General features: G+C 42.1%; 1 protein-coding gene across 1 annotated transcript; it reads left to right on the top strand.

Moving 5' to 3' along the window:
• The first annotated feature begins 468 nt into the window (after positions 1-468).
• LOC137332369 (glutamine-rich protein 2-like) lies at positions 469-1,728 on the top strand. The gene has a single exon (XM_067996139.1). The coding sequence runs from the start codon at positions 469-471 to the stop codon at positions 1,726-1,728; it is 1,260 nt and encodes a 419-aa protein (XP_067852240.1).
• Positions 1,729-16,916: the final 15,188 nt, after the last annotated feature.

Here is a 16,916-nt window from a genome sequence, read left to right as displayed (position 1 = left end):
CTGTGGATTTCTAGTTCTTGCTGAAGTTGTCAGCACTTCATTAGGGAAGTTTTCCCAGTCAAATCTCCACACCTTGAACAACTGGTCATTTCCCAAGGTCCAGGCTTAGTTGGGTGACTGGGATCAGCCGCAATATCTAAGCTCAGCCACATAATCATCCGCTTCAGAACCCAATGCAAATATTATTTTCCCTCAGTGACATAAAAAAAAGTCTCATTCAAGCATCACCATGAGCTCAGGATTTTTATTTAGTTACTTTAACTGTGTAAAATATTGGAAAAAATTGTTTTAGATTTGATGGTTTCTTTCGACTTCTCGCCGTTGTTATTTGTAAATTTTCTCCCTGGTCGTCATATGATGTGCAAGTCTAGTACCATAATCACAAGGCTGATGTATCCAGTCAAAGAAACACTTTAAAAAAGGTGGGAGCCTTATCCGAGGACAAGCAGAGAATGGCTTTGATGGGTTATGGTCCAGCATGCTTCCAAGGCTGCATATAGTGACAGCACTATTCGTGGGGCTGCATATAGTGACAGCACTATTCGTGGGGCTGCATATAGTGACAGCACTATTTCAGGGGCTGCATATAGTGACAGCACTATTCCTGGGGCTGCATATAGTGACAGCACTATTCCTGGGGCTACATATAGTGACATCATTATTCCTGGGGCTACATATAGTGACAGCACTATTCCTGGGGCTGCATATAGTGACAGCACTATTCGTGGGGCTGCATATAGTGACAGCATTATTCCTGGGGCTACATATAGTGACAGCACTATTCCAGGGGCTGCATATAGTGACAGCACTATTCCTGGGGCTGCATATAGTGACAGCACTATTCCTGGGGCTGCATATAGTGACAGCATTATTCCTGGGGCTACATATAGTGACAGCACTATTCCAGGGGCTGCATATAGTGACAGCACTATTCCAGGGGCTGCATATAGTGACAGCACTATTCCAGGGGCTGCATATAGTGACAGCACTATTCCAGGGGCTGCATATAGTGACAGCACTATTCGTGGGGCTACATATAGTGACATCATTATTCCTGGGGCTGCATATAGTGACATCACTATTCCTGGGGCTAAATATAGTGACATCACTATTCCTGGGGCTACATATAGTGACAGCACTATTCCTGGGGCTACATATAGTGACAGCATTATTCCTGGGGCTAAATATAGTGACATCACTATTCCTGGGGCTAAATATAGTGACATCACTATTCCTGGGGCTACATATAGTGACAGCACTATTCCTGGGGCTGCATATAGTGACAGCACTATTCCTGGGGCTACATATAGTGACAGCATTATTCCTGGGGCTACATATAGTGACAGCACTATTCCTGGGGCTACATATAGTGACAGCATTATTCCTGGGGCTACATATAGTGACAGCACTATTCCTGGGGCTACATATAGTGACAGCACTATTCCTGGGGCTACATATAGTGACAGCACTATTCCTGGGGCTAAATATAGTGACATCACTATTCCTGGGGCTACATATAGTGACATCATTATTCCTGGGGCTACATATAGTGACATCATTATTCCTGGGGCTACATATAGTGACATCACTATTCCTGGGGCTACATATAGTGACAGCACTATTCCTGGGGCTACATATAGTGACAGCATTATTCCTGGGGCTACATATAGTGACAGCACTATTCCTGGGGCTACATATAGTGACGCCACTATTCCTGGGGCTACATAGAACCATAGAAACTATAGAACCATAGAAATGATACAGCACAGAAGGGGGCCATTCAGCCCATCGTGTCCGCGCCGGCTTGAAGAACAACCAGGTGCCCATTCTAATCCCACCTTCCAGCAACCGGTCCGTAGCCCTGCAGCTTACAGCACTTTAGGTGCAGGTCCAGGTAGCTTTTAAAAGAGTTGAGGGCCCCTGCCTCTACCACCAATTCGGGCAGCGAATTCCATACACCCACCACCCTCCAGGTGAAAAAGTTTTTCCTCATGTCCCCTCTAATCCTTCCACCAATCAGCATAAATCTATGTCCTCTAGTTCTTGAACTCTCCGCTGGGGAAATAGGTACTTCCTGTCTACTCTATCTAGGCCCCTCATAATTTTGTACACCTCAATCAAGTCACCCCTCAGCCTCCTCTGCTCCAAGGAAAACAACCCCAACCTATCCAATCTCTCCTCGTAGCTGCAAAATTCAAGTCCTGGCAACATTCTTGTAAATCTTCTCTGCGCTCTCTCCAGAGCAATTACGTCCTTCCTGTAATGTGGTGACCAGAACTGTGCACAATATTCCAGCTAATGCCTTACCAGCGTTTTATACAGTTCCATCTTTACATCCCGGCTTTTGTATTCTATACCTCAGCTAATAACGGAGAGTATTCCGTATGCCTTCTTCACAACCTTATCTACCTGTACTGCCACCTTCAGGGACCTGTGCACATGCAGTCCAAGGTCTCTCACTTCCTCTACCACTCTCAATATATTCCCGTTTACTGCGTATTCCCTTTTACTGTTTGCTCTCCCTAATTGCATTACCTCACACTTCTCCGGGTTGAACTCCATTTGCCATTTTTCCGCCCACTCCACCAACCCATTGATAACTTCTTGGAGTCTACAGCTATCCTCTTCACTATTAACTACACGGCCAATTTTTGCGTCGTCTGCAAATTTGCCAATCATGCCCCCTACATTCAAGCCCAAATCATTAATATATACCACAAACAGCAAGGGACCCAACACTGAGCCCTGTGGCACACCACTGGAATCGGATTTCCATTCGCAAAGATATCCATCGACTTTTACCCTTTGTTTCCTGTTACTAAGCCAATTTTGGATCCAATTTGCCACATTTCCCTGTATCCCATGGGCTTTTACCTTTCTGACCAGTCTGTCATGTGGGACCTTGTCAAATGCCTTACTAAAATCCATGTGGACAACATTGATACTAGCTCAATTGCTAAATTTAAATCTGAGATAGATAACTTTTTGGCAACCAAAGGTATTAAGGGATATGGGCCAAAGGCGGGTATATGGAGTTAGATCACAGATCAGCCATGATCTTATCAAATGGCGGAGCAGGCACGAGGGGCTGAATGGCCTACTCCTGTTCCTATGTTCCTATCCACTGCACTACCCTCATCAATCCTCCTTGTTACTTCCTCAAAGAATTTAATCAGATTTGTAAGGCATGACCTTCCCTGAACAAATCCATGCTGACTATCCCTGATTAAACCATGCCTTTCCAAGTGACAGTTTATCCTATCTCTCAGGATAGATTCTAATAGTTTGCTCACCACCGAGGTAAGACTGACCAGCCTATAATTGTTCGGCCTTTCCCTCGTATCCTTTTTAAACAATGGTACTACATTTGCAGTCTTCCAGTCCTCCGGTACCTCCCCTGTATCTAGTGAGGATTGGAAAATGATCCTCAGATCATCCGCTATTTCCTCCCTGGCTTCCTTCAATCGCCTAGGAAACAATCCATCCAGCCCTGGTGACTTATCAACTTTCAAGAATTCCAGTCCCTCTAGTACTTCCTCTCTCGTTATGTTTACCTTATCCAATATTTCACATCTCTCCTCTTTATCTACTACATCCGGATCATCCCTTTCCTTTGTGAATACGGAGACAAAATATTCATTTAAAACCTTACCCACAACCTCTGCTTCTACACACAAGTTACTCTTATCATCCCTGATAGGTCCCACCTTTTCCTTAGCTATCCTCTTGTTCTTAATGTACTGATAAAACATCTTTGGGTTTTCTTTAATCTTACTAACTAATATTTTTTCAGGCCCTCTCTTTACTCTCCTTATTTCCTTTTTTACGTGATCCCTGTACTTTCTATACTCCTCTAGGCTTTCTGCAGTATTTAGTTTTCTGTGACAGTCATAAACTTTCTTTTTCTGCTTTATCTTGCCCCGTATACTTCTAGACAACCAGGGGGCTCTAAATTTGGCAGTGCCACCCTTTTTCTTTGAGGGGACAAGTTCACTTTTTAGTGCCTCCCACTGATTTCTCCTCAAGTAGTTGTGTCCAGTCCACTTCTGCCAAATCACCTCTTAGTTCCGTAAAATTTGCCTTCCCCCAATTTAAAACGTTTACTTCTGATTTAACTCTGTCCTTTTCCATAATAATGCTAAAACTAACTGAATTGTGGTCACTATCCCCAATATGGTCACCCACTGTCACTTCACCCACTTGCCCATCATTATTTCCCAGGACTAAATCTAGAATTGCATCCCCTCTTGTTGGGCTTGTGACGTACTGGCTAAAAAAGTTCTCCTGAACACCGATCAAGAATTTTGGGCCCTCTGTGCCCCTCACACTGTATGAATCCCAGTTGAAGTTAGGGTAGTTGAAGTCCCCTACTATTATTGCCCTCTTATTTTTGCATTCAGAAATTTGCCTACATATTTGTTCTTCTATCTCCCTTTCGCTATTCGGGGGTCTATAGTACACTCCTAGTAGTGTGACTGCCCCTTTTTTATTTCTTAGCTCAACCCATATGGCCTCGATTGATGATCCATTTAGCATATCATCCCTTCTCACAACTGTAATTGATTCTTTAACCAATAATGCTACCACCCCCCCCCTCCTTTTTCATCACCCACTCCATCCTGCCTGAAAACTCTATACCCAGGGATATTGAGCTGCCAATTATCCCCCTCTTTAAGCCAGGTTTCCGTTAAAGCAATGATATCATGCTGCCATGTGTCTATCTGGAACTCCGCCGCTGGTCTCAGTGTAGGCCTCTCCGCTGCCTCACCGCTTTTAAACTTGGCACCGCTCTGGTGCTCCTCCCAGGTCCGCTCCCCGCTGGTTCTGTAGGCCTCTCCGCTGCTTTGCTGCTTTTAAACTTGGCACCGCTCTGGTGGTCCTCCCAGGTCCGCTCCCCGTCGGTGCATGTAGTGACACCACTATTCCTGGGACTGCATGTAGTGACACCACTATTCCTGGGACTGCATGTAGTGACACCACTATTCCTGGGGCTGCATGTAGTGACACCACTATTCCTGGGACTGCATGTAGTGACACCACTATTCCTGGGGCTACATATAGTGACACCACTATTCCTGGGACTGCATATAGTGACACCACTATTCCTGGGGCTACAAATAGTGATACCACTATTCCTGGGGCTACAAATAGTGACGCCACTATTCCTGGCCAGAATGGAGATGATTGGTTAATTCCCCCATCAATCACCCCTGGAGATCACACTGCTGTAAGTGACTGGGATTGATTTGATGCACGTAAGTTGTATGTAACTATACTACACTCACTGCATTTTGCTGGAGCAATCACCCTGCTTTTATGGGGAAAAGTTGCTGTAGTTTCGGTCATGTGTTCTGTTTTCTGTAGTTCATAGAGACTCTTTATAAATAGACTCTGTAGACTGTTTGCTGTAGTGCACTGTTTAAATAGACTCTGTTTGCTGAATAAATAGACTTTGTTTGCTCTAAGATAGGCTGCTGTGAGTCCTGCCCCATCTCCAACTCATTGGCTGACACGGTGGTGTCAGTAGACACTCTGGGCTTTCCACTGTACCACTCTGATGACCAGCAGATGACCCTTAGCTTGAGAATCAAACTCTAGAAAGCTCTGAATAGAATAGGATAAATCTCTTGACAACTATCAGCACATTAATTTTGCTCTTGAAAGCGAATCTCTACACTGCCACAGAGGTGTAAAATAAATTTTATTTCCTTTCTCTGTCACAGATTCAGAAGTTGCACTTTTTAATGTACCTTTTCAATCTCTGACAGTATGCAAAAATAAAAATCTAGATTTGTGTCTATTCTTTCACACGTGAAATTATGACCAGAAAAAAACTTTTTTTTTTCCACAGCAACATTTTCATGACACAAAGCTGCAGCTGTTTGACCTTGTAGATTGCTTCAATAAATTCAGGTATCAGATGACAGACAACATTTGTGCAAAAGAATTGTTGCAAATAAAGAAAGGTCTTAGTTCAGTTGAACCCTTTCATAGTGAAATCCTGTTTGTCACAACAAAATGTGCAATACCAGCAGTTTCACTCTATCAGGGGCTGGCTGATTGAGAGTTACTGACGGACGGTTTGATGAAACAAAGAAAGCAACACGGTCATTTACAGTAAGTAGTCAGTTCAACTGGAAACTGCTGCATTTTCATCATTGATCTGAAGATTCTGAGCCAAAGAGCATGCTTCACTCTTTGTTTCTCCAGGCAATGAGACTAACCTAAAACTGACTGCTCACCTCATAAAAAAGGTTTGCAATCCTGAGACGGTTGCCTACAACTTAATTCCACAAACATGTTTTTAAAAAAGCATAATAATAATTAAGAGACCTATTTAGTGCACAGTGTTTCACATGAGGCGCCAGTTTCCCTTGTTCTGTGAGGTACATTCCATAGCTAAACAATGGAAAGTTAGATTTTACCTATAAACTGCGTAAATGCTTTTTTACCACAGGAGTGTGACTTCATTTAGTTACATACCAAGTGATAGGGACTAGTTTTTTTTTGTTATTTTTTAACACTGGTTTGTTTTTCAGTAAAAACACAGCTGTTCCCAGGGGGTCTTTAAAACAAAAGATCTGAAAAATCTGAACGTGTGAAACCTTTAGATATGAGTAATTATACAGCATTTCATTTAGAAGGAGACAGTCATGATTACAGAGCAGTACTGAGACAGCTGTTGAGTCTGTGCCCCAACTGAGGGAGGCTACGTGGCAGCAAATCATTCCTGCAGGGAATAAAAGGGGCAAAAATAATTGGGGTCCAATTTCTTTCAGATAATAGACTACCTGGAATGAATGCAGATATTAGGGGAGAATTTCTAGTTCAGTGCTCCCCGCACATGCATATCAGGGTTGTGCACACCCCCAGCCCAGGATAATTAGGAGGCAGCCCAATGGGGAATGTGCAAAGTCTGGCTATCAGGTCAAATTTAAAGAGATATGCACATTTGAAGTTAAGTAGCTGTATATAGGGACAAATATTGTGGGTAATTTTCACCTTCATGCCTGGGCGATGATGGGCGGGGCAGATCGCCTGCCCATTGTAGAAGCCGCCCGATTTTCATCCCATTGAAATCAAGGTGAAAAGCTGCCTCCTCTGTTTCAGCCTTTGTAACTCTTCAAAATTGATTTCAAATATTTGTCAGCCCTTGCTGAGGCCAGGGAGAGTGGGCAAGGAAAAACAAAGTGAAAGGAAATCCAATGTTGAGGCACAAACAGATTCTGCAGGCCGAACGGCCTCCTGCTGTGCTGTAAAATTCTGTGGAGTCAGTTCTAACCCCGGGCATGCGGCAGGCAGTATGACCTCAGCTTGAGCTCCTAGCTATTTTTAGGCCAGGGCCTAATTTGAATGGATCTGACGAGCTGCGCGTGCCAAACCAGATGATGTAGTTCATCAGTTGGGGAGGGCGGGAATTCGGCTGGCTTACGACAGTCTGGGCCTGGAGGGGAGGAGGAGGCAATATCCCAGGGTGGGCCACACACAGGCCAGCAGTGGGACAGAGTAATTCTTTGAGGGGGGCAAGGAGGAGTATTCCTACTCCTTCATGACCCCAGCAAATGGTTTCAGTTCGATTTTTGAGCGCTCCCTTTTTGAACATGAGCAGGGGATTTCTCCCAGTGTCCTGGCCAACATTTATCCCTCAACCAATACCTAAAACAGAATATCTAGCCATTTATTTAATTGCTGTTTGTTGGAACTTGCTGTGCACAAATTAGCTGCCGCGTTTCCTACATTACAACTGTGACTATGCTTTAAAAGTACTTCATTACCGCGAAGCACTTTGCGAAATTCCGAGATTGTGAAAGACGGTATATAAATGCAAGTTCCTTCTTCTTTCTAAATGCCACAAAACAGGCAGTAAATGGGAGGAAAATCAAACCCTTGCTGTTTGGGCTTACACATGAAGAATGGATTCTTGGGTGAGGTACTGGAGGCCATTGGCATCCGTGAAACTATGTCTCAGGATGAGTCAGGGACTTCAGGAGAGTAGGGGAAAATCATAGAATCATAGAAAGGTTACAGCACGGAAGGAGGCCATTCAGCCCATCGAGTCCATGCCGGCTCTATGCAAGAGCAATCCAGCTTGTCCCACTCTCCCGCCCTATCCCCGTAGCCCTGCGAATTTTTTCCTTTCAAGTAGTTATCCAGTTCCCTTTTGAAAGCCATGATTGAATCTGCCGCCACCGCCCCTCCCCGGCAGTGCATTCCAGATGCTAACCACTCACTGCATAAAAATGTTTTTCCTCATGTCACCTTTGGTTCTTTTGCCAATCAACTTAAAGCTATGTCCTCTGGTTCTTGACCCTTCCACCAATGGGAACAATTTCTCTCTTTCTATTAAGTCTTCATCATTTTAAATACCTCTTTCAAATCTCCTCTCAACCTTCTCTGTTCCAAGAAGAACAACCCCAGCTTCTCCAGTCTATCCACATAACTAAAGTTCCTCATCCCTGGAATCATTTTAGTAAATATTTTCTGCATCCTCTCTAAGGCCTTCACATCTTTCCCAAAGTGCGGTGCCCAGAACTGGACACAATACTCCAGTTGTGGTCGAACCAGTGTTTTATAAAGGTTCATCATGACTTCCTTGCTTTTGTACTCTATGCCTCTATTTATAAAGCCCAGGATCCCATATGTTTTTTAGACCTCTTTCTCAACCTGCCCTGCCACTTTCAACAATTTGTGCACATATACCCCCAGATCTCTCTGTTCCTGTACCCCTATTAGAATTGTGCCCTTTATTTTATATTGCCTCTTCATTCTTCCTACCAAAATGTATCACTTTGCATTTTTCTGCATTAAATTTCATCTGCCATGTGTCCATTCATTCCACCAGCCTGTCTATATCCTCTTGAAGTCTATCACTATCCTCCTCACTACTCATGACACTTCCAAGTTTTGTGTCATCTGCAATTTGGAAATTGTGCCCTGTACACCCAAGTCCAAGTCATTAATATATATCAAGAAATGCAGTGGTCCCAGTACCGACCCCGGGGAACACTACTGTACATCTCCCGCCAATCCGAAAAACAACCGTTCACCACTATTCTCTGCTTCCTGTTACTTAGCCAATTTTGTATCCATGCTGCTGCTGCTCCCCTTCAATCTTGATGACAAGCCTATTATGGGGCATTTTATCAAACGCCTTTTGAAAGTCCATATATACCACATCAACTGCATTGCCCTCATCAACCCTCTCTGTTACCTCATCAAAAAACACTATCAAGTTAGTTAAACATGATTTGCCTTTAACAAATCCGTGCTGGCTTTCCTTATCTTTTCACATTTGTCCAAGTGACAGCTAATTCTATCCTGGATTATCATTTCTAAAAGTTTCCCCACCACTGAGGATAAACTGACTGGCCTATAGTTGCTGGGTTTATCCTTATACCCTTTTTTGAGCAAGGGTGCAACATTTGCAATTCTCCAGTCCTCTGGCACCACCCCCCGTATCTAAAAATGTTTGCAAGATTATGGCCAGTACCTCCGCAATTCCACCCTTACTTCCCTCAGCAACCTAGGATGCATCCCATCCGGACCGGGTGACTTATCTATTTTAAGGACAGCCAGCCTTTCTAGTACCTCCTCTTTATCACTTATTAGCCCATCCAGTATCTCAACTACATCCCCCTTTACTGAGACTCTGGCAGCATCTTCTTCCTTGGTAAAAACAGATGCAAAGTACTCATTTAGTTCCTCGGCCATGCCCTCTGCCTCCATGAGTAGATCTCCTTTTTGGTCCCTGACCAGCCCCACCCCTCCTCTTACTACCCGTTTACAGTTTACAGGCCTATAGAAGACTTTTGGATTCCCGTTTATGTTGGCCGCCAGTCTATTCTCATACACTCTTTTTTTGCCCCTCTTACTTCCTTTTTCACTTCCCCTCTGAACTTTCTATATTCAGCCTGGCTCTCACTTGTGTTATCAACCTAACAACTATCATATGCCCCTTTTTTCTGCTTCATTTTACACTCTATCTCTTTTGTCATCCAGGGAACTCTGTCTTTAGTTGCCCTACCTTTCTGCCACGTGGGAATGTACCTAGACTGTACCCGAACCATCTCCTCCTTAAAGACTGCCCATTGTTCAATTACAATTTTGCCTGCCAATCTTTGATTCCAATTTACTCGGGCCAGATCCACTGAAATTGGCCCTCCTCCAATTGAGTATTTTTACTTTAGAGTGGTCCATCTCCTTTTCCATAGCCATTCTAAACCTTATGATACTATGATCGCTGGTCCCTAAATGTTCCCCCACTTGGCCCACCTCTTTCCCCAGAACCAAGTCCAGCAATGCCTCCTTCCTCATTGGGCCGGAAACGTACTGGTCAAGAAAGTTCTCCTGAACACACTTCAAAAATTCCTCCCTCTCTTTGCCCCTTATATTATTACTATCCCAATCTATATTAGGGTAGTTGAAGTCCCCCATTATCACTATTCTATGGCTTTTGCAGCACTCTGTAATTTCTCTGCAAATTTGCTCCTCTATCTCCTTCCCACAAGTTGGTGGCCTATAAAATAGTAGTGTAATGACACCTCTATTGTTTCTTAACACTAACCAAATAGATTCTGTCCTTGAACCCTCCGCGATACCCTCTCTCTCCAGCACTGCAATATTCTCCTTAATCAATACTGCCATCCTCCCCCCCTCCTTTCTTCCCTTCCCTATCTTTCCTCAACACCTTGGCAAAAGAATGTCCACTTTTTTTAAGCTATCAATAAAGTTCATTTTAATTTTCAATTTTTAAGATTTTATAATATAGGAACAAAGAAAAATAAATCTAAGAATTGTATTAACTGCAGTTGTTTTCTCACCTTAATGCTTCCTTTCCTGAAAGTGGTGACTTATACAGGGGAGACCAAATACAGATTGGGTGACTGAATTTTCCTCTTGGAACTCTGCAGCCCTCTAGCCTGAACGTTGTGTTTAACAATTTCAGACCTTAGCTGCCTCCCTCAATTTCCTGCCAGATTCTCCTTTCACATTCAATTTTTCTTCCTTCCATTGTGGAACTGTTTTACGCACCCTCACCTGGAATTTCCGCAGGGGTTCTCGCAATCTCCTGCCGTAACTTCAGTGGAAGGTGGGTGGAAATGCTGGAGAAGCAGTGTAAATGACCGTTTTAGCCATTTCTGCAGGGTTTTCACTGATCTCCTACCAAATATGCAGTGGGAGATCAAGAGAACCATTTCCAGTTCTGAGGAAGGATCTGTATCCAAAATACCCTTCTCTTTTCAAATGCTGATGCACCTGCTCTGTGTTCCCAGCATTTTCTGCCTTTATTTCAGATTTTCAGCATTTGCAGTTTTATCCTGACTTAAGTAAGGGTATTAATCTTTGGGTGTCAGCAACCCTCTGGTGCGTTTCCCAAGTGGCTAATTTTCAAGTCTGAGCCTGGACAGTGACTGTCAGTTGGCTTTTTAAATTCCTCAGATTCTCTGTCACTACATGCTGCACCACTACTGGCTCTTTCCTTCCTCCTACTTGGCATCTATGCTGACTCTCAACATTCTTTATCTCTGCACCAGACAAACACACCATTTTATAGCTTACTTGGTTGTCTTCCTCTGTTCACATCTTTCTTTAACCTGCTAGAAGGAGATTCCCTTCCACCTTCAAAAGAAACTACTGAAGGATTGAGAGACAACTGTGTGCACAGTAGATCTAAAGGTTATTATTCACAGCAGTAATCCTTTCTTTTGGTAACAGTAGTGCTTCCTACACATTCAACACCCTCTTCTCTTCTGTCTCAGATCATTATTTCTTCTTCTGCTAGTCTATTTGTTAATCCATCAAAGCAGCTTAATGATACAATATATGTAAGGTGTGGGTAGATAGGGATTATGTTCAGTATTTGATGGAAGTCTCAAGAGAATCAAAAAAAATTAAAGGGATATTATATTTTTCAGTTAGAAAAGCCATCAAAACCCCAGTGGTGTATGGAGAAGACCATTGTGTTAATCATAGAGATTACTGACTTATAAACGTATCAAAGAAACTCAAATGTAACATTGGTTACATGAATTTTTAATCAAATCTTATGCTATCTCTTCAATCTAGTTATAGAAAAGCAGCACGTTTCAAAACCTATGAAACTTTAAAGCCATTTTGTGGAGTTTGTTATTTAATTCAACTCAAATGAACTACTACAGAAGTGTACAACTGAGCTGAACAACAGTTCGGAATTTGTGCCAAAGTATGTTTCTGTGCTTTGTACATATGGAGAAAATGCTGTTAGATCTTTAGTTACCTCTGATAAAAGAAGAAAACAGGCTACGAAATCACAAGCATATTTTTATTGAAGGTGCCCTACCGACTTTATTTTAAACTATAGCAAACCAATTTAAAGGACATAAAAATTAAATTGTGAAAAGCAAATTTAAAATAGATATTAGGGAGAATATATTACAGTGATAAATATTTGGAAAATTCTTCCAGGTAATAGGGGCAAAAACAGGAGGGACCTTCAAAATACAACTACAATGGCAGATCTAAGGTCCTAGAGAGACGAGCTTCAATTGGTCCAATGGCCTTTTCACCATTTTGACCTTTCTTACATTCCCATGGAAGTCAGTGGTTTTATTATTGTGGAGGGAAGAGGAAGTGGCATGTAAAACAATCTCACTGAAGAGTTAGTTATCAAATGATTTGATACAGAAATTAAAGACTGGAAATTCCTACCAGTGAAAATGCTTACATTGGTGGGACTTGTACAAGCAGGGCCCAATTCCAAATTCAGAAACTTGTTCCCTTTCTTTCTGCTTTGTATTTTATGTAAATCATCTGCCACTGGCGTGCTCTCTCATTTTAAATTCTAAACCAATACAAATAACATGTTAATGGAAAAGCCTGTGTAATTTCTGAAGTCTCATAGGCCAGTCAGGTTCTCACTTCTCAGGAAGGGATACTTTACTTTTTTTGCTGCCATTCAATCGCATGTTCCCCTTGCTGGATTTAATAGAAAAGGCCCAGGAATAATGAGGCCTGACCAGGATATCAGTTGGCAGCTGAAGCTGACTGACCATATTGCACTACCAGCTATATCCAGAGGCCCAAGCACTACCACCTGGCAATGGCAGAGGGAGTAATTCTGATAAGTAAATAATGTGTGAAATTGTGAAATCTTATTTACCCAAAAGAAGTTAAGCATCATCATGCCAATAAATCAAGTTAAGTTGGCAGGCAAGGAATGCAAAAGTGATATTTCATATTCTCTTCAAAACAAGGGTGCTTGATTGATATGTGAGAAGACTGGTACAACAGATAGACAGTTACAGAGCTGCCTCAAGACAACCTCCACCACAGGGGTGGTATTGCCAGTACCAGTCAAGGTTGCCATGGCCCTCAACTGTTATGCCTCTGGCTTATTTCACACTAGCATGAGAGACAATTTGCTGTCCACACATGAATCAAATAGCTGACTGATACATGTTCAGAAGGGCCAAAACCTTCCTCTCCTATTCCAATGAACAGCAACTACAGCATGATAGAGCTACCCAATTTTATCGCACTACTGGATTTCCTAAACTACAGGGGATCATTGATGGCACAGATGCCGTGGTTTACATGAACAGAAAAGGATTGCACTCCATCAATAATGCAAGCCAATTCCTGCTTTTCAGGCAACAGTCATATTGCTCTCAATTTAAGACAATCAGCTGCGCTAGGCTTATTGAAGGTCAAATGAAGGCAGACTCAAAAGATGGCTCCTCAGAAACCAATGCTACCCTCTTCAGCCTGGCTAATGACATCCTTGACCAGACCACAGATACAAGGTCCATGCAGCTACTAGGATTATTATAGAGCATCTTGAAGCAGTGATTCAGATGTTGCAGCAGATCATGGGATGCCTTACAGTACAGCCTTGATAGAGTCTCCTATATCCTCAAAATCCATTGTATTGCAAAGTTGTGGAGCATGCAAAGAGCACTAGTCATATTGAAGGAGGAGGAGGCCAATCCGCAAACCAAGTCACTGCAGGATATCGACACTGGTGAAGAGGATGGCATCTGTGGAAGCATCAGTTTAGCCAGCACAAGGTTCTTTAACAATGCACGCCGTTTATTGTAGCAAAATGAATTTTTGCCTGTGTTGTATTTTTTACCTTAGAATATTTCTGTGATGCTGGAATCAGTAAGGGCTTAACTACCAAGGTTGCCACAATATCCTTTTTTTTAAGCAGCAAGCCATCAGCCTGAAACCAGTTTGTTTCTCCAGTATATTTACCTCAAGACGCAAGTTTGTTTAGGCTCACGATAGATTTGAAGTATTAATAAGTTATCCCGAGGGGGAAGGGGTATTTACCATCTCAAACATATCAGTATATTGTCAGAGATGGCTCCTTGCAACACCTGATTGTCTAAGGTATTATTTTTTCCACTTACACAGTGGGGAGCATAACCAGGCCAATACTTGGAGCCTTCTGGCCCTCATCCCAGGGTAGTGACTTTGTTTGGCATTTAGTTTTATTTGAAGAAAAGGTCAGGTCTTTGGTAGGCTGAAGTCCTCTGTGATTGACAGTTCAGTGGGCAGAAACTTCATCTCACAGACTTAAGGAGGGCAATCTCAGAGAGTGTGATCATGTTTATAGAAAAAGCAAATTGCATCTTTGTTATTTTCATATACCAACAAATGTAGAGAAATAGATATTCTCACTATGTTAAACTGTATACTGTTCTTGATGTAAATGAACCAGTTATTGGTTTGAAGTGTGTATGCTGCGGTCAATATCTTCAGGTGCTTAGAGGCCAAACCAGCGGTAAGCACCCCCACACCACACTCGCAACCCAAGTTAAAATCAGGGCTATCATCTTTCAGTTGATTAAAGTTGACTCAATAAAGCTGGACTTTGCCTCCACTACTCTGTCCAGAAGTCCATTTCATGTATTAATCACTCTTTATGTGAAGACGTCCTAAATTTATCTTTTACTAGTTTGAATCTGTGTTCCCTTTTTCTACATTCGTAGTTAAATTTAAAGTAGTATTCCAGATTTACCTTTTCCATCTTTTTTATTTGTTTTTGGGATGTGGACAATGTTGGCATGGCCACATTTATTGTTCATCCCTAGTTGCCCTGAGAAGGTGATGATGGGCCACTGCAGTCCTTGTGGAGATTGTGCTCCCAAGACGGTGTTAAGTAGTGATTTCCAGGATTTGACACAGTTACAAAGAATGAATGGTGGTACAGGACCAAGTCAGGATAGTGTGTGATTTCGAGGAGAACTTGGAGGTGATTCTGTTACCATGACATTGTTGCTCTTGTCCTTCTCAGTGGTAGGGGGTTGCAGGGCTGGGAGATGCTATTGAAGTAAACTTCACTTAATTTGTATAACTTTATAAATTCACCTCTCAGGCATCTCTTTCCTGCAAACCCCATGACTCTCCAGTCTTTCCTCATAACTCAGATCCTTAATACTAGGGATTAGGGTTCCTCTCCGCATTGCCTCCGGCACTTGAATGTCTCCTTTGCTTCTTCATGACCAGAACTGGAAACGGTACTCACGATGCAGTTTCACCACAGCACTATGCAGTTTGATCATGATGTCCTCTGAATCATGCTCTACTATTTTGGCTGCACAGTCCAACATTCTATTGACTTTGCTAATTGCTGTTTTACATTGGTTGGACATGTTGAGTGTCAAGTCTACTAAGACTCCTAGGTCTCCTTCAACGTAGATTATTTCAACACCACTTATGAAGTACCTGTCACCATTTTTCCTTCCTATATGTAGCACTTTACATTTGTTTGCATTAAACTTCACCTACCATTGTCCTGCCCGTGCAATTTTTTTATGTCAAGGCACTGAGTGGGCATGTGCAAGAAAGTAGTAGATATGCCACAGGATCGAAGGATCATGACAGGGGACTGAACTTCACTCTCAGAAACTTAATAGTGAATTATGTTCTCAAATCTACAGATTTGCAAATACCACCATTAAAGATAAAACTAGGATGCAACAAGCAGTAGTACTGTGACTAAAATACTATTTCTACAGTTAAGGTAGACTCCATTTACTTTTATGAGGCAACAGAGATCTATCCTTCACAGAGTCACTAATACTGATCACCTTCTGGCTGCAAAAAGAAAATATGATTTTTCTGTGTACCCTATATGTCAGCTATCTGTTAACACTTCCATAAGAGTTTACAATATCTCAATCTGTGGTGGTAAAGTGTGGATTCATTGGTAAAAAATTGATTCTTGGGTCGTAGTTTTGTATTTCTCACAGAGCTATCAGAATTTTCCTACCAGCTATTAATATAACTCAAAAATAATTATTTTTGAAATTTCCTGTCAAGACTGGTAATTTTCCAAAACATACTGAAGCACTTCAATAAATAGGTTATGGTCCAACACACAAGTTAAACTCAGTAATCGAATGTTTATGGTTACCGCACGCAAAAGGAAAGGGACTTTTTCAGTGGTTACAGCTCAGAATGTACTTTTCCAGACAAAAATAAACTTTTGCTTTGAAAGTGTTCACTGACAAATGAGTTAGCAGAACATAAACAACTGTAAGAAACAACTATTCCAGTCTAAATGAACATGTAATGTTTTTTATAACTTAGTCACGTGTTTGTACCTCTACAATTATAAGCTCTGACCCTAAGACCCATGAGATGCCAGCATATGAATGGTTAATGTATTCATTCATCTGAAACTTTTCCCTTTGTGATTTTACCAGCAGCATTAACCGGTTTATTTTAAATAGATTGGTCTCTCTGTTATTTTAGCAGGGAGAGGCATTTCAGATAAAAGTGTTAAGTTTTTGTCTGAAATCCCAAGCCATCATATCAGGGCCCTCTATGAAGATACAGGGAACTTAGATTTGTTTGCTGTAACTAGCATGGTTCGTTTAGAAACATTGATCCTAATCATAAAGTAATACCAGGTGTACTCACTAACATTT

This window comes from Heptranchias perlo, chromosome 2 (genome assembly GCF_035084215.1).
Source record: "Heptranchias perlo isolate sHepPer1 chromosome 2, sHepPer1.hap1, whole genome shotgun sequence".
NCBI classification, from domain to species: Eukaryota; Metazoa; Chordata; class Chondrichthyes; order Hexanchiformes; family Hexanchidae; genus Heptranchias; species Heptranchias perlo.
Note: the sequence above shows the minus strand (reverse complement) of the source record. Positions and strands in the feature narration are given on the sequence as shown.